We start from the raw sequence: 27,620 nt of genomic DNA on the forward strand, positions 1-27,620 counted from the left end.
TGTGTCCATCATGCTGCCTACCCCTGCATATCATGCTGCTTACCTGTGTCCATCATGCTGCTTACCTGTGTCCATCACGCTGCTTACCTGTGTCCATCACGCTGCTTACCTGTGTCCATCATACTGCTTACCTGTGTCCATCATGCTGCTTACCTGTGTCCGTCATACTGCTTACCTGTGTCCATCATACTGCTTACCTGTGTCCATCATGCTGCTTACCTGTGTCCATCATGCTGCTTACCTGTGTCCATCATGCTGCTTACCTGTGTCCATCATGCTGCTTACCTGTGTCCATCATGCTGCTTACCCGTGTCCATCATGCTGCCTACCCGTGTCCATCATGCTGCCTACCTGTGTCCATCATGCTCCCTACCCCGTAAATCATGCTGCCTACCTGTGTCTATCATGCTGCCTACCTGTGTCTATCATGCTGCCTACCTGTGTCTATCATGCTGCTTACCTGTGTCTATCATGCTGCTTACCTGTGTCTATCATGCTGCTTACCTGTGTCTATCATGCTGCTTACCTGTGTCTATCATGCTGCTTACCTGTGTCTATCATGCTGCCTACCTGTGTCCATCATGCTCCCTACCCCTGTAAATCATGCTGCCTACCTGTGTCTATCATGCTGCCTACCTGTGTCCATCATGCTGCCTACCCCTGCATATCATGCTGCTTACCTGTGTCCATCATGCTGCTTACCTGTGTCCATCACGCTGCTTACCTGTGTCCATCACGCTGCTTACCTGTGTCCATCATACTGCTTACCTGTGTCCATCACGCTGCTTACCTGTGTCCATCACGCTGCTTACCTGTGTCCATCATACTGCTTACCTGTGTCCATCATACTGCTTACCTGTGTCCATCATACTGCTTACCTGTGTCCATCATACTGCTTACCTGTGTCCATCATGCTGCTTACCTGTGTCCATCATGCTGCCTACCCGTGTCCATCATGCTGCCTACCCGTGTCCATCATGCTGCCTACCCGTGTCCATCATGCTGCCTACCTGTGTCCATCATGCTCCCTACCCCTGTAAATCATGCTGCCTACCTGTGTCTATCATGCTGCCTACCTGTGTCTATCATGCTGCCTACCTGTGTCTATCATGCTGCTTACCTGTGTCTATCATGCTGCTTACCTGTGTCTATCATGCTGCCTACCTGTGTCCATCATGCTCCCTACCCCTGTAAATCATGCTGCCTACCTGTGTCTATCATGCTGCCTACCTGTGTCCATCATGCTGCCTACCCCTGCATATCATGCTGCTTACCTGTGTCCATCATGCTGCTTACCTGTGTCCATCATACTGCTTACCTGTGTCCATCACGCTGCCTACCTGTGTCCATCACGCTGCCTACCTGTGTCCATAACGCGGCCTACCTGTGTCCATCACGCGGCCTACCTGTGTCCATCACGCGGCCTACCTGTGTCCATCACGCGGCCTACCTGTGTCCATCACGCGGCCTACCTGTGTCCATCACGCGGCCTACCTGTGTCCATCACGCGGCCTACCTGTGTCCATCACGCGGCCTACCTGTGTCCATCACGCGGCCTACCTGTGTCCATCACGCGGCCTACCTGTGTCCATCACGCGGCCTACCTGTGTCCATCACGCGGCCTACCTGTGTCCATCACGCGGCCTACCTGTGTCCATCACGCGGCCTACCTGTATCCATCACGCGGCCTACCTGTATCCATCACGCGGCCTACCTGTATCCATCACGCGGCCTACCTGTATCCATCACGCGGCCTACCTGTATCCATCACGCGGCCTACCTGTATCCATCACGCGGCCTACCTGTATCCATCACGCTGCCTACCTGTATCCATCACGCTGCCTACCTGTATCCATCACGCTGCCTACCCCTGTAAATCATGCTCCCTACCTGTGTCCATAATGCTCCCTACCTGTGTCCATAATGCTGCCTACCTGTGTCCATAATGCTGCCTACCTGTGTCCATAATGCTGCCTACCTGTATCCATCATGCTGCTTACCTGTATCCATCATGCTGCTTACCTGTATCCATCATGCTGCCTACCTGTGTCCATCATGCTGCCTACCTGTGTCCATCATGCTGCCTACCTGTGTCCATCATGCTCCCTACCCCTGTAAATCATGCTGCCTACCTGTGTCTATCATGCTGCCTACCTGTGTCCATCATGCTCCCTACCCCTGTAAATCATGCTGCCTACCTGTGTCTATCATGCTGCCTACCTGTGTCCATCATGCTGCCTACCCCTGCATATCATGCTGCTTACCTGTGTCCATCATGCTGCTTACCTGTGTCCATCATACTGCTTACCTGTGTCCATCATGCTGCTTACCTGTGTCCATCATGCTGCCTACCCGTGTCCATCATGCTGCCTACCTGTGTCCATCATGCTCCCTACCCCTGTAAATCATGCTGCCTACCTGTGTCTATCATGCTGCCTACCTGTGTCTATCATGCTGCCTACCTGTGTCTATCATGCTGCCTACCTGTGTCCATCATGCTCCCTACCCCTGTAAATCATGCTGCCTACCTGTGTCTATCATGCTGCCTACCTGTGTCCATCATGCTGCCTACCCCTGCATATCATGCTGCTTACCTGTGTCCATCATGCTGCTTACCTGTGTCCATCATACTGCTTACCTGTGTCCATCATGCTGCTTACCTGTGTCCATCATGCTGCCTACCCGTGTCCATCATGCTGCCTACCTGTGTCCATCATGCTCCCTACCCCTGTAAATCATGCTGCCTACCTGTGTCTATCATGCTGCCTACCTGTGTCTATCATGCTGCCTACCTGTGTCTATCATGCTGCCTACCTGTGTCCATCATGCTCCCTACCCCTGTAAATCATGCTGCCTACCTGTGTCTATCATGCTGCCTACCTGTGTCCATCACGCGGCCTACCCCTGCATATCATGCTGCTTACCCGTGTCCATCATCATACTGCTTACCTGTGTCCATCATACTGCTTACCTGTGTCCATCACGCTGCCTACCTGTGTCCATCACGTGGCCTACCTGTGTCCATCACGCGGCCTACCTGTGTCCATCACGCGGCCTACCTGTGTCCATCACGCGGCCTACCTGTGTCCATCACGCGGCCTACCTGTGTCCATCACGCGGCCTACCTGTGTCCATCACCTGGCCTACCTGTGTCCATCACCTGGCCTACCTGTGTCCATCACGCGGCCTACCTGTGTCCATCACGCGGCCTACCGGTGTCCATCACGCGGCCTACCTGTGTCCATCACGCGGCCTACCTGTGTCCATCACGCGGCCTACCTGTGTCCATCACGCGGCCTACCTGTGTCCATCACGCGGCCTACCTGTGTCCATCACGCGGCCTACCTGTGTCCATCACGCGGCCTACCTGTGTCCATCACGCGGCCTACCTGTGTCCATCACGCGGCCTACCTGTGTCCATCACGCGGCCTACCTGTGTCCATCACGCGGCCTACCGGTGTCCATCACGCGGCCTACCTGTGTCCATCACGCGGCCTACCTGTGTCCATCACGCGGCCTACCTGTGTCCATCACGCGGCCTACCTGTGTCCATCACGCTGCCTACCTGTATCCATCACGCTGCCTACCTGTATCCATCACGCTGCCTACCTGTATCCATCACGCTACCTACCCCTGTAAATCATGCTCCCTACCTGTGTCCATAATGCTGCCTACCTGTGTCCATAATGCTGCCTACCTGTGTCCATAATGCTGCCTACCTGTGTCCATAATGCTGCCTACCTGTGTCCATCATGCTGCCTACCCCTGTAAATCATGCTCCCTACCTGTATCCATCATGCAGGGGAGCTGAGGAGAGGAAGAGCACTGCTGGCCGGATGATAAGAGCATCACCGGAACAGTTTGATTTCAATTGCTGTGTTCCTGCCGCTCGGTGTCCCTAACAGCCCTGCCTCCCTGGCCAGGGAACTTTGATACACGTCCCCTGTCCCGGGATTGGACGGGTGATCTGTCTATCAAATTCCCCAAGGCCAGGGGGCAGGGCTGTGTTTGACAGCAGGTGCAGGGAACACTCGGCTATTGAAATGAAAGCCGCTAGTGATGTCCCTCGTGCTCTGAATCATCTAGTCGGCTCTCTCCTCTCTCTCCCATACAACCCACCAGCCGGCTGTACTCACCCCCCCCCCCCCCACTCCCAGGCAGCCCACCCTCACCAGCCCTCAAAATCCACTCGCAAAATGCGAGCAGGCAAGTGGAATTTTTTAGGGCTGGTATATGTATAGAACGGTGTGTAGCACTAACCCCCAAAGGAGCTGATGGTTTGATTTGGGCTTACCGTTACCTTCTTTCTCCTCACTTCACGTCTAGGGGATGTGCCGTGGTTAGGGATGAGCCGAACACCCCCCCCGCCCCCCCCCCCCCGTTCGGTTCGCACCAGAACTTTCGAATGGACCGAAAATTTGTACGAACTTTAGAACCCCATTGAAGTCTATGGGACTCGAACGTTCGAAATAAAAAGTGCTAATTTGCAAGATACTGTCCTAAAAAGGGTTTGGGGACCTGGCACCTGCCCCAGGGGACATGGGTCAATGCCTAAAATATTTTTAAAAATGGCTGTTTTGGCGGGAGCACTGATTTTAATGATGATTAAAGTGAAAAAAAAAAGTGAAATATTCCTTTAAATATCATGCCTGGGGGGTGTCTGTAGTATGCCTGTGAAGTGCCACGTGTTTCCCGTGTTTAGAACAGTCCCTGCACAAAATTACATTTAACGGAAAAAAAGTCATTTAAAACTGCTTGCGGTTTTAATGTTATATCTGGTTCCGGCAATATGGATGAAAATCATTGAGAAAAATGGCATGGGTAGCCCCCCCTGCCCATTACCAGCCCCTTTGGGTCTTGTACGGATATTAAGGAGAACCCCGTACCCATATTAAAAAAAGGAAAGACGTGTGGCCCCCAGGCCCTATATACTCAGAACAGCAGTATACAGGCGGTGCAAACAAGACAGGGACTGTGTAGATTTGTTGTGTTAAGTTGAATCTGTTTGCAATTTTCAACTGGTACATTTTTAAAGTGTAGCTCCAGTCAAAAAATCTATTTTTAAGCTTTTTGGAAAACATAGGGAAGGGTTATCACCCCTGTATAATTTGTTTTGTCGTCCATCTTTTTTCATCTCACTTCCTGTTGTCTCCTTCCGTTTGCAAGTAGGAGATGTTTGTAAGTTGGATGTTTGAAAGTAGGGGCCTGCCCTATATGCTCTGCAGAAATGGCGGAACAAGGTGTTGGCTTTGCCACAACATTGTAAGCCCTCAAAGTGACTCTTGGTGGGCGCTGGAGCGCCCTGCTGTGAACGATTATATCAAGAATTGTAATTACATGCCATTGTTGAACAGTGGTAGAAAAATTGGGCCTTTGGTGGTTGTGGTGCTGGTGCCACAACACTATAAGTCCTCACCGTTACTCTTGGTGGGCACAGGAAGGGGCCCTCCTGTGAAATATTATATCAAGAATTGTAATTACATGTCCCTGTTAAACAGGGGCAGAAAAATTGGGCCTTATGCACTGGTGCTGGTGTCACGACACTGCAACCTCTCCCATATACTCTAGTTGGAGTGCAGGAATGAGCCCTGCTGCAAAGCCTTGCATCAAAAATTGTAATTAAATCCCCCTGTTAAACAGGGGCTGAAAAATTGGGCTGGTGGCATCACCCAGAACCAAAAATGTTCTTCCAACATATCAGCGGAGGAGGAAGAGGATAGACAATCAACATAACAGGACAGTCACTCAGCATCAGCATAGGCAGTCTTGAAGGGATGTGACATTTAAAAAAATATATATTTGGTTACATCAGCAATGGATTGCCAATGTGGCAGTACACAAACTTTTGCACTTTGAACAAGGTTACATCCCGCAGACTGCTGAACTCTATACTCTGCATTCGCACTGCTGGAACAATCTTAAAGGATCACCAAAGAATTTTTTATTTTTTTAAATAACAAACATGTTATACCTCCACTGTGCAGCTCGTTTTGCACAGAGTGGCCCCGAACCTGGTCTTCTGGGGTCCCTCGGCGGCTGACTCAGCTCCCCCCCCCCCCGCAAGGACTCCACACCTTCATGCGAGCTCCCTCAGATGGTGTGGAGTGCTTGCGGGCAAGCTCCCGTGATACAGCCGGCGGCCATAGCTGCTTACTGTATCACTCGGCCCCGCCCTCCGGCATGCCGTGTCACTGAATGTGATTGACAGCAGCGCGAGCCAATGGCTGCGCTGCTTTCAGTCCATCCACTGTAACCAATCAACGGCCAGGCTGAGTGGCGAAGAGTAGTGATGGACGAACGTTTCGCCCGGCGGTCGTTTCGCGGCGAATTTCCGACTTTCGCCGTCCGCGGGTTCGAACGCCTTTTTCCGTCGTTCGCCCCGGCGGACTTACGTGTTTAATGTATACAAGAACTTTAACCTTTCGTGACACGTTTATCATGTGTTACAGGACAACCAATTGAGACATGACAGCTCATGGACACTTGGACATTCCCCCTAACCTATAAATACACCCGATCCGGTGGCCATTTTACATTCTTTCTTCTGTCACTGTAGGGAAAGGATCCTGTGTGGAGTAGGGACAGAGAAAACGCTAGCTATTTGGTACACAAAAGTTCTTTTCAGGACTGGTATAGGTGTTAGGTCAGCAGCCTGAGTTTCTTTTGTCAGTTTAGATAAAGGGACAGAGCGCTGTATGCTGCTATTTTAGGGACAGCTCAGCCAGATTAGTCTTTCTTCATCATCATCATCATCATCATCATTAGCTGTTACTATCAGGTCCACAAAAGAGCTGTTCCAGCTAATCGTTCCAGCCTACTCTTTTTTGCCAATTTGTATAGGGACAGGCAGGAAGCAGTGTGTCAGGCAGTGAGGATAATTTTAAAGACTTGCTGTTACTATTAGTTCCACAAAGGTTCTTTTCAGGACTGGTATCAGTGGTACGGTAATAGGCTTGTACACGTATAATATTCTTTCTTCCAAATATAGAAAGAATATTATACTTGACTGCTGCCCTTCTGCTGCAGTCTGCTAATCATTCACAACTCACTTGTTCCACAAAGCTCTTTATCAGGACTGGTAACTTGGTCTGTCTAGGGTGCTACGGTACATAGGCTTGGGTGCGGTACAGTCTGCTGTTCTGTAAGGACCGCTATCGGTCCACAATACATAGGGTTGCCGTGCACTACTGCTGACCGCTGCCCTATACTGCAGCAGTCCTTCAGCGGTATAGGGACTGACGCACAGTCTGCTAAACACTAATACACAACCTGCTTGGTCCACAAAAGTTCTTATAAGGACTGGTAACTTGGTATAGGGTGCTACGGTACATAGGCCTGAGTGCGTTACAGTCTGCTGTTCTGTAAGGACCGCTATCGGTCCACAATACATAGGGTTGCCGTGCACTACTGCTGACCGCTGCCCTATACTGCAGCAGTCCTTCATTGGTATAGGGACTGACGTACAGTCTGCTAATCACTAACACACAACCTGCTTGGTCCACAAAAGTTCTTATAAGGACTGGTAACTTGGTATAGGGTGCTACGGTACATAGGCCTGAGTGCGTTACAGTCTGCTGTTCTGTAAGGACCGCTATCGGTCCACAATACATAGGGTTGCCGTGCACTACTGCTGACCGCTGCCCTATACTGCAGCAGTCCTTCAGCGGTATAGGGACTGACGCACAGTCTGCTAAACACTAACACACAACCTGCTTGGTCCACAAAAGTTTTTATAAGGACTGGTAACTTGGTATAGGGTGCTACGGTACATAGGCCTGAGTGCAGTACAGTCTGCTGTTCTGTAAGGACCGCTATCGGTCCACAATACATAGGGTTGCCGTGCACTACTGCTGACCGCTGCCCTATACTGCAGCAGTCCTTCATTGGTATAGGGACTGACGTACAGTCTGCTAATCACTAACACACAACCTGCTTGGTCCACAAAAGTTCTTATAAGGACTGGTAACTTGGTATAGGGTGCTACGGTACATAGGCCTGAGTGCGTTACAGTCTGCTGTTCTGTAAGGACCGCTATCGGTCCACAATACATAGGGTTGCCGTGCACTACTGCTGACCGCTGCCCTATACTGCAGCAGTCCTTCAGCGGTATAGGGACTGACGCACAGTCTGCTAAACACTAACACACAACCTGCTTGGTCCACAAAAGTTTTTATAAGGACTGGTAACTTGGTATAGGGTGCTACGGTACATAGGCCTGAGTGCAGTACAGTCTGCTGTTCTGTAAGGACCGCTATCGGTCCACAATACATAGGGTTGCCGTGCACTACTGCTGACCGCTGCCCTATACTGCAGCAGTCCTTCATTGGTATAGGGACTGACGTACAGTCTGCTAATCACTAACACACAACCTGCTTGGTCCACAAAAGTTCTTATAAGGACTGGTAACTTGGTATAGGGTGCTACGGTACATAGGCCTGAGTGCGTTACAGTCTGCTGTTCTGTAAGGACCGCTATCGGTCCACAATACATAGGGTTGCCGTGCACTACTGCTGACCGCTGCCCTATACTGCAGCAGTCCTTCAGCGGTATAGGGACTGACGCACAGTCTGCTAAACACTAACACACAACCTGCTTGGTCCACAAAAGTTTTTATAAGGACTGGTAACTTGGTATAGGGTGCTACGGTACATAGGCCTGAGTGCAGTACAGTCTGCTGTTCTGTAAGGACCGCTATCGGTCCACAATACATAGGGTTGACGTGCACTACTGCTGACCGCTGCCCTATACTGCAGCAGTCCTTCAGCGGTATAGGGACTAAGAGTTTTGTCACAGGGTGATTTAAAAAATGACAGGCAGAGGAAGAGGCAGGCCCTTCCGCAGGGGTGGTAGGGGTAGGGCAGGAGCAACAGCCTTGAGCCAAAGTGGGAAGTTGCAGAAGGTGCGTTCAATTACTTTAAAGGACGCACCAGACTTGGTTGAGTGGCTCACTCAGCCTTATTCTTCTGCACCCTCCTCATCCTCTCGATCTGCACCCTCTTCTTCACTCTCTGCTATGTGCACCCCCAAAGACACTACCACCAACAACACCACCACCACCACATACCTTCCGCTTGAGTGCAAATGGGGGCCTTCATGCTCCAGTGTTTTAATAGGGACCCCCGTATAAAAAGCATGAGGGTCAAGGACCAGTACTGGGTGGCAACGTACTTAGATCCCCGGTACAAACACAAAATGGCGGAAATGTTACCGCCGTCGCAGAGGGCTGTCAGAATGCAGCACTTCCAGGCCTTGCTTCGAGAAATGCTGCATTCTGCTTTTGCGTGCGCTGGCAGAGGAGCAATTCCCACTCCCAGAGAAGGATTTGCGGGTACCAATCCAACAGCGCCTGCAAGAAGAGGCCGGTTTGAAGATGTGTTGGTGACTTCGGATATGAGGTCATTCTTTCAGCCGACCCATCGACAGGTGTCATCCGGATCCAGCATCAGGGAACGCCTAGACCGTCAGGTGTCCGACTACATTGGGTTAACGGCCGATGTGGACGCTCTGAGGAGTGATGAACCCCTAGACTACTGGGTGGGCAGGCTTGACCTCTGGCCAGAGCTTGCCCAATTTGCAATCGAACTGTTGGCTTGCCCCTCATCCAGTGTCCTGTCCGAAAGGACGTTCAGCGCAGCAGGGGGGATTGTGACCGATAAGCGTACTCGCCTAGCTCACGACAGTGTTAACTACCTCACATTTCTAAAAATGAATGAGGCATGGATCTCGGAGGAATTCAACACATGTGATCAGTAGACCATGTATATGTCTATAAACAATTTTTGGAATCAAGCACACAGACCTTCTTAATTCATTTGGCTCACTTCCCTGACCCAAAAAAGCACACCGTACTATATGCCCCTACCCTCCTCTTTGAAGAGGTTGAGCGGTGTCATATTTCTACTGGGGCTGCTTATTATGAGGGGTTCCCACCATCCCTGTGCTGTGCTGACTTCCTCCTGGGTGTTCTTATTATGAGGGGCTCCCACCATCCCTGTGCTGTGCTGACTTCCTCCTGGGGGTTCTTATTATGAGGGGATCACACCATCCCTGTGCTGTGCTGACTTCCTCCTGGGGCTGCTTACGGTGCTGCTGTCAGCGCTGTATGTCACGGAGCTGCTGTCAGCGCTGTATGTCACGGAGCTGCTGTCAGCGCTGTATGTCACGGAGCTGCTGTCAGCGCTGTATGTCACGGAGCTGCTGTCAGCGCTGTATGTCACGGAGCTGCTGTCAGCGCTGTATGTCACGGAGCTGCTGTCAGCGCTGTATGTCACGGTGCTGATGTCAGTGCTCTGTATTACGGTGCTGCTGTCAGTGCTCTGTATCTCCTGCACCCTCTTGTTTGCCTACCCTGGTCCCTGACCTTCCCTCTCCTCCATTGCCTTCATTAGCTCCATAGTCCTGAATTGTCAGAACAATTTCCCAAATAAAAAAAAAATGCTTGTAGTTATCGATCCCAAATTCACCTCATACATGTATTATGCTATTGTCCAGGTGGTGGGACTACGTGCTACCCCCTAATAATTACCCCGTGGCCGCAAATTCGACCTAAAGGTTTGCGAAATTCGCCTCCCATTGAAGTCAATGGAGCCCGCGGCGAACGGTCGTTTTCGCGAACGTTTGTGTCCGTTCGCGTTTCGCGTTCGCGAAACGTCCCGTCGGAAGTTCGTCCATCACTAGCGAAGAGGATGTCAGGGGTTTTGAGGGGTCAGGTAAGTAAAATGGGGGGCTGGGGGGGGGGGTGCGGCATTGTCAGATGTTTTTTCACCTGAATGCATAGAATGAAATTTTACCTTTACAACCCCTTTAAGGAATTCAGTTATCATCCCGTTCAACAAACCGGTACACTTTTGCTAGTTAGTAGAATGCAATGTCTCATAAACATAATATATATTCCATATAATGTTACATATTATTAATGGTAATAGAATGTAATGCTTTGTTTCATTTCAGAATGTGTTATTTATTCCTTTCTTTCTTGTTCTATTAGACCATCATAAACATGACATTATGGTGTTTTCCAGCCTGATAAGAATAATATTAATCACAATATAGAGCTACTAGTTTTCAAAATGAACTCCGAAACGAGCAAAAAAAAATTACCCCCGTCACAGAGCCGGGAGAACAAAGAGAAATAATTCCATGGCTTGGTGTAATGTGTACCAAGAAAAATGGACAATTGTTTTCATATTTCTCTGAATATATTTTGGCATTCTAATTTTAACAAGACGTTTTTTGCGTACCGCCGGTAAGAGATGCGCCTCTGATTTCCGTGGATTTTTATCTCCAAAAACCAACATTATGGGGCTGATGACCCTGAAAACTAGTAGGTAGCTGTACAGGTTGATCACCAAAGATGACATCTTAGAAGGTGTTCTTCTAAGAAGGTCTTCTTCTTGATATCTAGCCAAAGAAACCCCTACAGGAGCATCTAAACAGGTACCACACCAATGATTAAAGGTATAACAAACATTTCATTCCATCATATATAGCAGGGGGGTCCTCAACCCCCAGACTGCGGACCGGTGCCAGTCTGTGTCCTGCAGGGGGCCGGGCTATGTGGCTGGGCAGCATTCGAGCTAGCCAGCACAACCTGCACTGACACCCTCCCACCACCAGATGGCGCTCCCCCTTCTGCTAACCCACCTGAAGGTAACAGGTGTTGCTTACACAAGTCAAGTGATAGGCTGCACACAGCACCCCTTCCCCCTGGACATAAAAGGGAGCACCCAACCACCCCCTCCCCTGGAGGTAACATGCTGCACACAACCCCCCAAAGCCTCCCCCCTTCCTGTAGGTAACAGGATGCACACCACCCCTTGGCGGTAACAGGCTGCACTCAACCCCCAAAGCCCCCCACCCAGAGGTAACAGGCTGCGCACAACCCCCCAAAGTCCACCCCAGAGGTAACAGGCTGCACACCACCCCCTGGAGGTACCAGGCTGCAGACCACCCCCCAAAGCTGCCCTTCCTGGAGGTAACAGGCTGTACACCACCCCCCAAAGCCCCCCTTGCTGGAGGTAACAGGCTGTACACCACCCCCTGGAGGTAACAGTCTGCACACAACTCGCTAAAAGCCCCCACCCTGGAGGTAACAGGCTGCACACCACCCCCCAAAGCTCCCCTTCCTGGAGGTAACAGGCTGCACACCACCCCCCAAAGCTCCCTTCCTGGAGGTACAAGGCTGCGCACCACCCCCTAGAGGTACCAGGCTGCAAACCACCCCCTAGAGGTAGCAGGCTGCACTCCACCCCCCAAAGCCCCCCTTCCTGGAGGTACCAGGCGGCACACCACCCCCCAAAGCCCCCCTTACTGGAGGTAGCAGGCTGCACATCACCCCCCAAAGCCCCCCTTACTGGAGGTAGCAGGCTGCACATCACCCCTCCAAAGCCCCCCTTCCTAGAGATAACAGGCTGCACAAAGCCCCCCTTCCCAGAGGTAACAGGCTGCACACCACCCCCAGGAGATAACAGGCTGCACCCCCCCCGCCCTGGAGGTAACAGGCTGCACACAACCCCTTAAAGCCCCCCCAGAGTTAACAGATGCACACAATCCCCAAAGCCCCCCCCCCAGGTAACAGGCTACACACAACCCCTTAAAGCCCCCCCCAGAGGTAACAGGCTGCACACAATCCCTTAAAGCCCCCCTCCCAGAAGTAACAGGCTGTACACAATCCCCAAAGACCCCCTAGAGGTAACAGGCTGCACACAACCTCTTAAAGCCCCCCTAGTCATCTTTAGCCTCGGGATAAATATAAAATTGTGAAGGACCATTCAAATCCATGGATATCTTTACTGGTTGCTGAGTCCACGTACTTTTCACCCTCTTTTGGAGGTGAAGTCTTCTGCTCCTGTTCACTTATGGAGTCTTCCCTTTGCTTTCCCTTTAATCCCTTTTTGATTAATCACAGCAGACAAGGCCTGCCCCCTGTAGGTATAAGTGTAGAATCAAGTATATATACATAATAAAAATGTTTACTTCCGCCCTAGACCGAAAGTGACGTCATGATGTTGCTCCGGTCCTCCTAGATCATAGAGGTGATTAGAGATGATCTGGTCTCTGCTCACCTCTATGGGCTGCCACCCAAACCATTAAATCACTTCCCCTGGTTTGAGAAACGCTGGCGTGCGGCGGGAGGGGGGGGGGGCGACCCCTCCGCTGCTTCTGAAAGTGCTGCTTCTGAAAACGATCCAGCGGCTAATTAGGCACTCTGATTGCTTTCATGAGAAAGAGTGTAGATATACGTATTGCTGTCGGCAAGTGGTTGTACTTTTTAATTATTGGCGCGGTACCTTTTAAAGTCCTGTTTAGATACTCTTGTAGGTGTTTCTTTGGCTAGATATTTTGCGGAGGATGTGGTACCTGTAAATCCATAAATCCAAGGAGGCAGCCATTGTGACCTTCTCCCTGTTGGTTTTGTCTTCTTGATACTTGTTTTAGGATAGCCGCACTCTTGTTTCGCTACTGGAAGACAATCAGCCCAAAACCGTTTCCTCCAGCTTATCCTTGTGTGGTCTGGTTGGGTCTATTTGGATGTATTTGATGGAATGGAACTGAAGATAATATATGAGGCTCAATAAGGTGCAAACTAGCTGATTGCTTTCTTGTAGCTCACTTGACATTCAAGGTTAAGGGAGACCTGACATTAACATTCTCTATATGTTTTTGTTTTGGCGACAATGAGAATTTGATGGACACAAAGTTCCTCTTTTGGAAAGATTGAACCCAAGATTGCTCAACCACAACTCCATTGTTTATATAGAAATATGAGTTCTGGTTTACCAACGACCACAATTTGTTGTTAAGACATATAGGATTTCATTATGAGGGATTATCGGTTGCTTGTTTCCCTTTCTTTCTTCCTCCGTAGGCTTACCCAAAGTATGAGCACTTTATGAATCGCTTGGTGTCGGCAATAGACCCTCTTCTTGATGCTCCTCCAGTAGACATGGCGGCCATAACTCAGGGGTCACTACTGGAGAGGGTGAAGTCGCTTAGATCTCTACGACCTTTAATCAAAGCAGGTGAGTTCTGCTCCATACTTCTGTAGGAATGTTGGATGTTTTTATTTTTCTTAATAGTGACCAAATAGAAACCACACATCTCTGCGCTATATAAGGTCCATTAACGGGACGTACTATACTGCATAATGGGATGACGGGATTATTGGCTGCAATGCTCAGAACCCTCACTAGATGTCAGTGTACTTTTTACACACATATGGTAATAACTCTGTTGTTACTCAACATATGTTATTCTTTCCTGCAGTGCTTGATACTATGTTGCAAGAAGCAGTTGCTAATGTTTAACTGTTCACTTACTGATTTATATACATGCAGCTGTACAATAATAGTAATTATTTTTCTAAATGGGGACTATGGGTGGAATATCATGGATACGCATCCTATGTAATGCATTTGACCTGTTTCTGATAGGAATATGGTTAAAATTATTTTTCTACATGGGTATTTATGGTTGAAATATCATGGCTACACATTCCAAGGAGCATATTTAATTTATTTCTGATAAAAACAATATGTGTATAATTATTTTTCTTTATGGGGACTATGGGGGAAATATAATGGCTAAACATGCCTAGGAACACAGTTGACTGGTTTCTTGTAAGAACATGGGTATAATCAGGCCCAGATTAAGAGCATCATGGGCCTGGTGCTTGGGACTTTGGTGGACTTTTTAAAACATTATTAAGTTATCCATAATGATAGCATGGGTATGTGACAGATACTATTAGAACCCCAATGTCTCCCCTGCAGTAGCCAAGGAATGATAGCTGTGACCCCGAAAGTCACAAAATACACATCATTTCTGAGGCCTTCTCAGGAGGAGAAGTGACCATACCAGTTGCCCGCATCCTCATGGCTCCACCATCCCTCTCATTCTGGCCAGCACAAATCCTCTGAGCCCTCTCCCAGCGCTGTATCAGCAGTTGGCAGGAATGTCATGGTTCACTGCCTCCTCTCACCTTGAGCCTCCTCTTCCCTAGTAATAAAGCTGTGGCCATCTCTTAGGATGGACTGAGCTTCTCATGGGGCTCCCTACTGACCCCGGTTGGCGGTGCGTGCAAAATGCAGGGCCAGTCAGAGGAGATCCCTCCCCGTATGCCCATTTCTTTCCATGCATGGCCTGTTATTTTTGGGGGGCTGGACCTATTTTAAAGGTAGGGACCTGGAGCTACAGCTCCAATAGCCCCTACCTTAATCTGGCCCTGGGTATAATTATTTTTCTACATGGGGAGTATGGGGGAGATATCATGGTTACACATTCCAGGGAACATATTTAACCTATTTCTGATATAAAGGTGTATTTAATATTTTTTTCTACATGGGGATTATGGGTGGAATTTTCATGGCTAAACATGTCTTGGAACACGGTTGACCTGTTCCTGATAAGAACATGGGGATTATGGGTGGAATATCATTGCTACACATTCCAAGGAACATATTTTCTGATAAAAAATGTGTGTATAATTTGTTTTCTTCATGGGGATTATGGGGGGAATATCATGGCAAAACAAGCCTAGGAACACACTTGACTGGTTTCTTGTAAGAATATGGGTATAATTATTTTTCTACATAGGGATTATTGGTGGAATACCATGGCTACACATTTCCAAGGAGCATATTTAACCTATTTCTGATAAAAAAAAAATATATACATATATTAATGTTTCTACATGGGGATTATGGGTGGAATATTATGGCTAAACAAGCCTAGGAACACACTTTATCTGTTTCTTGTAAGAACACGGGTATAAATATTTTTCTACATGGGGATTATGGGGGGAATACTATGGCTACACATGCCTAGGAACACATTTGACTGGTTTCTTGTAAGAACATGGGTATAATTATTTTTCTACATGGGGAGTATGGGGGAGATATCATGGTTACACATTCCAAGGAACATATTTAACCTATTTCTGATAAAAATATGCATATAATAATTTTTCTACATGGGGATTATGGGTGGAATATCATGGCTAAACATGTTTAGGAACACGGTTGACCTGTTCCTGATAATAACATGGGTATAATCATTTCTCTGCATGGGGATTATGGCTGGAATATCGTTGATACACATTCCAAGGAACATAATTAACCTATTTCTGATAGCAATATGCATATAATTATTTTTCCACATGGAGATTATGAGTGGAATATCTAGACTAAACAAGCCTAGGAACACAGTTGACCAGTTTCTTGTAAGAACATGGGTATAATGGTTGAAATATCATGGCTACACATTCCAAGGAGCATATTTAACCTATTTTTTGATAAAAAATATGTGTATAATTTTTCTACATGGGGATTATGGGTGGAATATCATGGCTAAGCAAGCCTAGAAACACAGTTGACCGGTTTCTTGTAAGAACATGGATATAATTATTTTTCTACATGGGGATTATGGGGGAATATCATGGCTACACATTCCAAGGAACATATTTAACCTATTTCTGATTGGAATATGCATGGGGTGGGGGTGGTATCATGGCTACACATTCCAAGGAGCACATTTTGAACCTATTTCTGATAAAAATATATGTATAATTAATTATATTTGTACATGGTGATTATGGTGGGATATCAAGACTAACCATGCCTAAGAACACAGATGACTTTTTTCTCTTTAAGAACATGGATATGATCATTTTTCTACATGGGGATTATTGGGGGAATATCATTCCAATTAATTAGACTCCCCCCCCCCCACGCTGGCACTGCCCGAACACACTGTAGCAGGCACTTGGATGGCCTCAGCAGACTGGAATTGCGATGTGCAGTTCTAAGCAGCCATATTTTTAACTGGTAACTTTTTCCTGGCACTGGCATTTATCGGCAGGAAAAAAAGTGTCAGTTTTTTACTGGCTGCAAATAAAAATACTGACAGTTGGCACTGCCATCAAATCATGTATCTCCCTTAGGTGGAGAGATCCGCAACCTCCATCCATTGGGTTCTGGCTTTGCAAGGTGGAGGAACAAGGGACAATTTCCTCCCTATTTACAAAATTCCTCTTTTTCCTTCTACCTGCACAAACTTGGTTTCCACTGTACAGTACAGCACCTGCTGCTCACTCCTGATGGAACTAGCAGTTTTACTGCTAGTTCAGAAAAGGCCCATTACAGGCAGGCCCTTGAGAAAATAGCACAGATGAAGTGAACAGCGTAACATCTCTCCTTTTGCCTTCCTGTGGTCACTGATCCCAGCTCCACTTGCCTGCAGAATGCTAGCCCACCTGGCTGCTACCAGCCACGCCTGGCTGCTCTTCCTTCCAGTCCTCCCGACTGACTCTCTGCCCCAGTCCTGCCTGACTGGCACACAAACACAGAGACCTCCCAGGGCAAGGGTAGATGAAGACTTGGCATAGCGTGGTCTTCAAGAAAGCACTGTAACATCTTACAGTGTTTCCCCATGTCTTGTCTCTGCACCATGCTGATCTACTCACTGTCTCTGCTTTCTCTTTCCCTCTGCCTCTCTGGCATGAATACTTCCACTGCCTTCTGTGTTAGAATCCTTTCCTGAGCTCCCACCCTGGGGTAACCCCCCAGGCAGGGGTCCCTCAAGAGCCACCGACAGCCTCTCCTCGGCACTGCTTCTCCATCATAAACCGACTCCCCTGCTGGCATGGCCCATGTCTATTTATAAGTTATCCCAGTTCCCTGCCAGCCTACTTCTGGGGATTGGGCGAGAGTCCATAAATATTCAAGGCAGCCCCTCCTAATCTCCGCCCACTAGTTCTAGAAGGTTCTCCTACCTTCCAGACACCAGGGGGGAGGCACCAGAGAGCTGCTATTCAAGGACACCCCCGCGCCCACCCAAAAAAAAAAAATGTTTTTTTAATACTTTTTTGCGCCAATTTTTGGAAAACGATACCGCGGCAGGTTGGCACGATCCCGCGAACCGTCGTAGCTATACGTCAGCTCGCGGGATCGGGATAGCAGGCTGCACTGCGGGGGTGCCGATGCTCGTGCCCGTTGGTCGAGATGACCGCCGGCCATGAGCGATCACGGGCACGAGAGGCAGAACAATGACGTGTGTGTGTGTGTAAATACACAAATCTCGGTTCTGTTCTGTGAGGAGAGACAGACCCTGAGTTCCTATTAGCTAGGAACAACGATCTGTCATTTCCTCTAGTCAGTCCCCTCCCCCTACAGTTAGAAACACACTGAGGGAACACAGTTAACCCCTTAATCGCCCCCTTAGTGTTAACCCCTTCCCTGTCAGTGACATTTACACAGTAATCAGTGCATTTTTATGGCACGGATCTTTGTATAAATGGCAATGGTCCCAAAAATGTGTAAAAGGTGTCCCATGTGTCTGCCATAATGTCGCAGTCCTGATAAAAATGGAAGATCGCCGACATTACTAGTGAAAAAAAAAAAATATAATAAAAATACTTTACAGGCGCTACAGCGCTAAAAATAGTGCCTGTAAAGAGCTGTTGCTGTCTCTCCAGTGTGAAAGCCGGAGGGCTTTCATACTGGAGCATTGCTCTTGCAGGACGTTAAAAAACCGCTCCTTCACCGCTCCCGCCCATTGATCTGAATGGGCACTGATGCAGAACCGCTGGCAAAGCGCTGCTGCAGCTTTGCGAGTCATTTTAACCCTTTTTTTGGCCGCTAGCAGGGGTTAAACTGCCCCGCTATAGCGCCGTGCATCCGATCCTGGCTTGCCAGCACTGCAGAATGCCGCTGTACTGGAGTCAGGAGGAAGAGGAGATACAGAAGACACTCTCTAGCCTGGGCTGAGGGACTCGCTGGCTGCTCTCTGCTGCTGTGGTGCAGCCGGAGGCGGAGAAGGAGAGGAGGTGGGTGGACCCGGAGAGCTGTGCAGGGCAGCTCTGGGTAAGCCCTCGCTCAACCCACTACCCATAGGAGCCCGCAACCTGCTGCTCATAGGAGCCCGCAACCCGCCACCCATAGGAGCCCACAACCCGCTACCCATAGGAGCCAGCAACCCGCTACCCATAAGAGCCAACAACCTACTACCAATAGGAGCCCGCAACCCGCCACCCATAGGAACCCGCAACCCGCCACCCATAGGAGCCCGCAACCCGCCACCCATAGGAGCCCGCAACCCACCACCCATAGGAGTCTGCAACCCGCCACCAATAGGAACCCGCAATCCGCCACCCATAGGAGTCTGCAACCCAGTACCCATAGGAGCCCGCAACCCGCTACCCATAAGAGCCCGCAACCCGCTACCCATAGAAATCTGCAATTCGCCACCCATAGGAGCCCGCAACCTTCCACCCATAGGAGTCTGCAACCCGCTACCCATAGGAGCCCGCGACCCACTACCCATAGGAGCCCGCAACCCGCTACTCATAGGGGCCCGCTACCCATAGGAACCCGCTACCCATAGGAGCCTGCAACCCGCTACCCATAGGAGCCCGCAACCCACTACCTATAGGGGCCCGCAACCCTCCCACCCATAGGAGCCCGCAACCCTCCCACCCATAGGAGCCCAGCAACCTGCCACCCATAGGAGCCCGCAACCCGCTACCCATAGGAGCCCACAACCTGCCACCCATAGGAGCCCGCAACCCGCTACCCATAGGAGCCCGCAACCCGCTACCCATAGGAGCCCACAACCTGCCACCCATAGGAGCCCGCAACCCGCCATCCATAGGAGCCTGCAACCTGCCGCCTGTAGAACCCAGCAACCCGCCACCCATAGGAGCCTGCAACCTGCCGCCTGTAGAACCCTGCAACCCGCCACCCATAGGAGCCTGCAACCTGCCGCCTGTGGAACCCTGCAACCCGCCACCTATAGGAGCCTGCAACCTGCCGCCCGTAGAACCCCGCAACCTGTCGCCCATAGGAGCCCGTAACCTGCAGGCCCATAGTAGCCCGCAACCCGCCGCCCATAGGAGCTCACAACCCGCCACTCATAGGAGCCTGCAACCCACTACCCAAAGGAGCCTACAACCTGCTGCCCGTAAGAAAAGCCCGCAACCCGCTACCCATAGGAGCCCACAACCCGCCGCCCGTAGGAGCCCGCATCCTGCCGCACATAGGAGCCTGCTACTCATAGGGGCCCACAACCCACCGCCCATAGAAGCCCGCAACTCTCCACCCATAGGAGCCCACAACCTGCTACCCATAGGAGCCCGCAACCCTCCGCCCATAGGAGCCCGCAATCCGCCACCCACAGGAGCCTCCAACCACCACACATAGGAGCCCGCAACCCGTACGCTGCCAACCAACCATAGATGCCCATCACCTTGCAACCAATGGGACCAACCATAGGAGCCCGCAACCCGCCACCCATAGGAGCTGAAACCCGCCACCCATAGGAGCTCGCAACCCACCACCCATAGGAGCTCACAACCTGCCATTCATAGGAGCCTGCGACCCACTACCCGAAGCAGCCCGCAACCCACCAACTGTAAGAAGAGCCCGCAACACGCTACCCATAGGAGCCTGCAACCCGCCGCCCGTAGGAGCCCGCATCCTGCCGCACATAGGAGCCCGCAACCTGCTACTCATAGGGGCCCACAACCCACTGCCCATAGGAGCCCACAACCCTCCGCCCATAGGAGCCCACAACCCTCCGCCCATAGGAGCCCGCAACCTGCTACCCATAGGAGCCCGCAACCCTCCTCCCATAGGAGCCCGCAATCCGCCACCCATAGGAGCCCGCAACCCGTACACTGCCAACCAACCATAGGAGCCTGTCTGCTTGCAACCGATGGGACCAACCATAGGATCCCGCAAACCCGCCACCCATAGGAGCCGAAACCCGCTACCCATAGGAGCCTGCAACCCACTACCCATAGGAACCCACAACCCGCCACCCATAAGAACCAGCAACCTGCTACCCATAGGAGCCTGCAACCCGCTACTCATAGGAGTCCGCAACCTGCTACTCATAGGAGCCCGCAACCTGCCACCCATAGAAGCCCGCAACACGCTACCCATAGGAGCCCGCAACCTGCTATTCATAGGAACCCTGCAACCCCCCACCCATAGGAGCCCGCAACCTGCCAATCATAGGAGCCCACAACCCGCAGCCCATAGGAGCTCGCAACCCGCCACTCATAGGAGCCTGCAACATGATACCCATAGGAGCCCACAACCCACCGCCCGTAAGAAGAGCCTGCAACCCGCTACCCATAGGAGCCCGCAACCCACTACCCATAGGAGCCTGCAACCTGCCGCCCGTAGGAGCCTGCAACCCGCCGCCCATAGGAGCCTGCAACCCTCCCCCATAGGAGCCTGCAACCAAGATTGCATTACATACAGAGTGCAGAGTTCAGGGGAGGTTACACATAGAGTGCAGAGCTGTCACTTGTAAACACAGAAACCGGACTTCTGTGTCCACAAGTGAGTGTGGTGAGCAGTCCCCCCCCCCCCCCCAAGGGTCTGAGCCAGAGGTGGTGGAACTCAGTTCCTCCTGAATAAAAGCCCTGGACCTCTTACAGGTGTGTTCATTTTGTTCTACTTTGTTTCTATTTGATAAAGTGTCTCGCAGGGCTAGATTTGCGCTTCTCTTTTCTACTATTTTTTATAGTTTATTTCAAATAACAGTTGGAAGAAGATGTGGGAAAGTAATTCCTGGTGTGATTGGTATACCGGCTATTGATTTTTCAGGCTAATAGTAGTTGTTTATCATGTTCTGCGAAAAGCTTTTCAGAAGTAATATATATTAAATGAATAGCGATTTATTGGTAACCTTGACACTTCTCCTTCTTCTATCTTCGCATGCCAGGAATTACATTGGGGAGTCAGTTTCCTAAGTATTACGAAGTTCTTACGGCTCCTATATCCAAGGTAACCGACTTATTTTATTGGGAAAATTTTCGAACAAGAAACTTGGGGTTTGTAAGAAGATCACTTGTTTCATTGTAGTGTGTTAGGAAGGAAACCGATCCGCGCCAGGTATGCTGTACAAGAGTCTGAACGCAGTCATTACACGGACCACGGAGTCCTCATAGAGTTATTGTACACGAAGGTCACTGCAGGGGGCCAATACAATGAATGTTTTATTTGGACCCCCTATATTGGGCCCTCTCTTTTATTAGATGTCAATGCCCACATTTGGGAATTAACTTGCCACTGGGTGGGGGGGCGATTATTGGGGTGTGATGGGGAACCGAAAGACTAGTTCCCTATCAGGTCCACTCCGCTTTTGAGTGACAGCGCATTTTGGATCGAAAATCGGCCATGGGACCCGCCCACTGCCATGCAATTAGTCCATGTATACAACTTGGGACTCTGAGGCTCGTCTCCTGATGTGTTCATGCATATACACTATATCGTCAAAAGTATTGGGACACCTGCCTTTACACGTACATTAACCACTTGCAGACCGGACCATTTTGCTGGTTAAAGACCAGACCACTTATGGGCGATTCGGCACTGCGTCGCATTAACTGATAATTGCGTGGTCATGCGACGTGGCTCCCAAACAAAATTGACGTCCTTTTTTTCCCACAAATAGAGCTTTCTTTTGGTGGTATTTGATCACCCCTGCGGTTTTTATTTTTTGCGCTATAAACAAAAATAGAGCGACAATTTTGAAAAAAACGCATTATTTTTTACTTTTTGTTATAATAAATATCCCCCAAAAATATATAAAAAAAATTTTTTTTTCCCCTCAGTTAAGGCCGATACGTATTCTTCTACATATTTTTGGTAAAAAAAATCGCAATAAGCGATTATTGATTGGTTTGCACAAAAGTTATAGCGTTTACAAAATAGGGGATAGTTTTATGGCATTTTTATTAATAATTTTTTATTATTTTATTTTTTACTAGTAATGGCGGCGATCAGCGATTTTTATTGTGACTGCGACATTGTGGGGGACCCATCGGACATTTTTGACACATTTTTGGGACCATTGTCATTTATACAGTAATCACTGCTATATAAATGCAGTGATTCCTGTGTAAATGACACTGGCAGTGAAAGGGTTAACCAGTGGGTGGCAGTGTAGGGGTTAAGTGTTCCTAGGGGTGTGTTACTAACTCTGGGGGGGTTGGGCTTTCATTTAGTGAACACTGATCTCTGCTCCAATCACAAGGAGCAGAGATCAGCGTCACTAGTTGCTAGGCAGAATGGAGAAATGTTGTTTACACAGCATTTCCTCCATTCGGCCGCTCCGTGAGACGATTACGTGGATGCCCGCGGCGATCGAGTCCGCGGGTCCCGCGACCGGACTCACGGGGGTCCCGACCAGCGCGGGAGCGCGCCGCCGGCGGCGTGCTCCCGATGGCAGGGCGGCATTGAATATTGGACGTACCTGTACGCCAATATACCTGCCCGTGCCATTCTGTCGACGTACATCGTCGTGCGCTGGTCGGGAAGTGGTTAATGGCATCCCAGGCTTATGCCCTGTGCTCCCAGTCAGAAATTCCTAAGGAAAAGGTCTGATTGGATTATATTGTCGGAAAATCCGATCATGTGTGGGCTCTATCGGACTTTTTCCGTTGGAAAAAAAATTTGAGAGCAGGATCTAAAATTTTCGGAGAAAAAAATAAATAAATAAGATCGGACTTTTTTCAATCGTTTGTAGAGAATTCAGACGCATGCTCATATCAAATTACGAGACCAAAGCTATTGGCTACTGGCCTCAACGTAGTCCCGTTGTACGCAACGAATGTTACCATGTTCTGAACTATTGGATTTTCCGACAACTTTGTCCAGTCGTGTGTATGCAACACCAGTTTCGGACAAAATCAGTCGGAAAAACTCAACGGATTTTGTGGTTGGAATGTCCGACCGTGTGTACAGGGCATCAGTCCGTAGGGTTCAATATTGAGTTGGTCCACCGTTTGCAGCTATAACAGCTTCAACTCTTCTGGGAAGGCCGTCCACAAGGTTTAGGAGGGTTTCTATGGGAATGTTTCACCATTCTTCCAGAAGAGCATTTGTGAGGTCAGGCACTGATGGTGGCTGAGAAGGCCTGGCTCGCAGTCTCCGCTCTAATTCATCCCAAAGGTGTTCTTTCAGGTTGTGGTCAGGACTTTGTGCAGGCCAGTCAAGTTCCTCCACCCCCAAACTCGCTCATCCATGTCTTTATGGACTTTGTTTTGTGCACTGGTCCAAATCATTTGGTGGAGGGGGGGATTATGGTTTGGGGTTGGTTTTAAGGAGTTGAGCATGGCCCCTTAGTTCCAGTGAAGGGAACTCTTAAGGTGTCAGCATACCAAGACATTTTGGACAATTTCATGCTCCCAAATTTGTGGGAACAGTTTGGGGACGGCCCCTTCCTTTTCCAACGTGACTGCCCACCACTGCACAAAGCAAGGTCCATAAAGACGTGGACTAGCGACTTTGGGGTGGAGGAACTTGACTGACCTGCACCTCAACCCAATAGAACACCTTTGGGATGAATTAGAGCGGAGACTGCGAGCCATGCCTTCTCGACCTCACAAATGAGCTTCTGGAAAAATGGTCAAACATTACCATAGATACCCTCCTAAACCTTGTGGACGGCCTTCCCAGAAGAGTTGAAGCTGTTATTGCTTCAAAGGGTGGGGCCAACTCAATATTGAACCCTACGGACTAAGACTGGGATGCCATTAAATTTCAAGTGCGTGTAAAGGCAGGCGTCCCAATACTTTTGACAATATAGTGCACCATATAGAATTTCACACTCAGTTGTTTTATTTTTACCAAAATGAGGAAGAAGAGAGGCATTTTTTAACTTCAGCTGCAGTTCACTACCTGTCATCCTCTTCAAAGATGGACTAATTCACCTACAGATATAGGAAATAACATGCGGGATGATGTGACTTGTATTTCAGATCCTGGATGAGTGGTTTGAATCTGAACCTTTGAAATGTACTCTTGCTACAGATGCAGTAATTGGTGCAATGTCTAGTCCGTCTACGCCTGGAAGTGGGTATGTCATCCGTTTTTTGCATTGTTTTAATATCTACATTTCACCTCCTGACTATTATTCTAGAATAGTATGTGGCTGATTCACACTCATACCTGTAGATTCCAGCAGTTCATCGAGGACGCTTCATTGTCTGTCTAGCTGTACGATATTATTAGGGGCCGATTCATTCGCATGAGTACACATCATTGGCCACAGCAGTCAGAATTATTTTTCAACTGTAGCACCCCCTTACCCCCTGAAGGCAGCTAAGGACCCCCAAGTGGCTTGGTGGATTGAAAATTCACATTGGGACTGGATCCTTGACTTTTTGAAAGGTTGACATTGTTTATTATTTACCCATAAACCCTGGGAGAAGGGGAATATGTCACAAGATACCCCACAAAAAAAAAAAAAAAACATGCATACTCTGAATCCTAATTAGTCATACTGTAAAGGATTTTCTAGCCAGATTGGCACTCTGTATATTTTACACGGTATAGCAGTTGTTGCACACACTTCTTCTGTATGACCCACCAGACTTCCTACTATGTCCAAGCTTGCACCTAGCTCTTCCCGAGATATTTCCTCCAGCCATGCAGTTCAAGCTGTTCTGACCTTCCTTCTCCAAGCACATGTGTCCTCCCCAGACCTTCCTTCTCCAAGCACATGGGTCCTCCCCAGACCTTCCTTCTCCAAGCACATGGGTCCTCCCCAGACCTTCCTTCTCCAAGCACATGTGTCCTCCCCAGACCTTCCTTCTCCAAGCACATGGGTCCTCCCCAGACCTTCCTTCTCCAAGCACATGGGTCCTCCCCAGACCTTCCTTCTCCAAGCACATGTGTCCTCCCCAGACCTTCCTTCTCCAAGCACATGTGTCCTCCCCAGACCTTCCTTCTCCAAGCACATGGGTCCTCCCCAGACCTTCCTTCTCCAAGCACATGTGTCCTCCCCAGACCTTCCTTCTCCAAGCACATGTGTCCTCCCCAGACCTTCCTTCTCCAAGCACATGGGTCCTCCCCAGACCTTCCTTCTCCAAGCACATGTGTCCTCCCCAGACCTTCCTTCTCCAAGCACATGTGTCCTCCCAGACCTACCTTCTCCATGCACACGTATCTTGCCCAGGCCTGCTTTCGCCAAGCACATGTGTCCTCCTCAGGCCTTATTTCTCTAAGCACATGCGTACTCCTCAGGCCTTCCTTCTCCAAGCACATGTGTCCTCCTCAGGCCTTCCTTCTCCAAGCGCATGTGTCCTCCTCAGGCCTTCCTTCTCCAAGCACATGTGTCCTCCTCAGGCCTTATTTCTCCAAGCAAATGCGTACTCCTCAGGCCTTCCTTCTCCAAGCACATGTGTCCTCCTCAGGCCTTCCTTCTCCAAGCACATGTGTCCTCCTCAGGCCTTCCTTCTCCAAGCACATGTGTCCTCCTCGGGCCTTCCTTCTCCAAGCACATTTGTCCTCCCCAGGCCTTCCTTCTCCAAGCACATGTGTCCTCCTCAGGCCTTCCTTCTCCAAGCACATGTGTCCTCCTCAGGCCTTCCTTCTCCAAGCACATGTGTCCTCCTCGGGCCTTCCTTCTCCAAGCACATTTGTCCTCCCCAGGCCTTCCTTCTCCAAGTCATGTGTCCTCCCCAGGCCTTATTTCTCCAAGCACATTTGTCCTCCCCAGGCCTTCCTTCTCCAAGCACATGTGTCCTCCCCAGGCCTTCCTTCTCCAATCACATGTGTCCTCCTCAGGCCTTCCTTCTCTAAGCACATGTGTCCTTCTCAGGCCTTCCTTCTCCAAGCACATGTGTCCTTCACAAGGCCTTCCTTCTCCAAGCACATGTGTCCTTCTCAGGCCTTCCTTCTCCAAGCACATGTGTCCTCCCCAGACCTTCCTTCTCCAAGCACATGTGTCCTCCCCAGACCTTCCTTCTCCAAGCACATGTGTCCTCCCCAGACCTTCCTTCTCCAAGCACATGTGTCCTCTCAGACCTACCTTCTCCATGCACACGTATCTTGCCCAGGCCTGCTTTCGCCAAGCACATATGTCCTCACAAGGCTATCCTTCTCCAAGCACGTGTGCTCACCAGGCCTTCCTTCTCCATGCACATATGTCTTTCCAAGACCTTCATTCTCCAAGGACATACTGTATGTCCTCCCCAGGCCTTCCTTCTCCAAGCACATGTATCCTCCATAGGTCTTCCCTGTCCAAGCACCTGTGTCTTCCATGGACTTTTTTCCAAGCACATGTGTCCTCCCTAGGCCCTCCCTGTCCAAGCACCTGTGTCTTCCCCAGAGTTTCCTTCTCCAACCCCATATGTTCTCCCCAGGCCTTCCTTTTCCAAGCACATGTATCCTCCTTAGGCCTTCCCTGTCTAAGCACATGTCCTCCCCGGGCATTCCTTCTCCACGCACATGTGTCCTCCCGAGGCCTTCATTCACCAAACCTGTGTCTTCCCCATGCCTTCCCTCTCCAAAAACATGTGTCTTCCCCAGGACTTCCTTCACTAAGCACATGTGTCCTCCCCAGGCCTTCCCTGTACAAGCACATGTGTCCTCCTAGGATTTTCTCCTTTAAGGATGTGCACTCTCCAGGCCTTTCTTCTCCAAGCAAATGTTTACATCTTAGTCCTTCCTTCTCCAAGCATGTGTGTCCACCCCAGGACTTCCTTCTCTAAGCATGTGTCCTCCCTAGGCCTTCCTACTCTAAGCACATGTATCCTCCTTAGGCCTTCCCTGTTAAAGCACATCTTTCCTCCCCAAACATTACTTTTCCAAGTACATACTATATGT

At 49.6% G+C, this 27,620-nt stretch overlaps 1 protein-coding gene across 1 annotated transcript in view; it reads left to right on the plus strand.

Moving 5' to 3' along the window:
- Nucleotides 1–27,620, plus strand: part of PYROXD2 (pyridine nucleotide-disulphide oxidoreductase domain 2) — a 168,423-nt gene that overhangs the window by 53,059 nt on the left and 87,744 nt on the right. The window contains exons 6-8 of the mRNA XM_077455708.1: nt 13,868–14,021; nt 21,730–21,791; nt 24,770–24,867. Of these exons, the coding sequence (XP_077311834.1) occupies nt 13,868–14,021; nt 21,730–21,791; nt 24,770–24,867 (314 nt within the window). The remainder of the gene's footprint in view (nt 1–13,867; nt 14,022–21,729; nt 21,792–24,769; nt 24,868–27,620) is intronic.

This window comes from Lithobates pipiens, unplaced genomic scaffold, assembly GCF_037356315.1.
Source record: "Lithobates pipiens isolate NorthernLeopardFrog02 unplaced genomic scaffold, aLitPip1_a1.2 Scaffold_25, whole genome shotgun sequence".
In the NCBI taxonomy this organism is placed as follows: domain Eukaryota; kingdom Metazoa; phylum Chordata; class Amphibia; order Anura; family Ranidae; genus Lithobates; species Lithobates pipiens.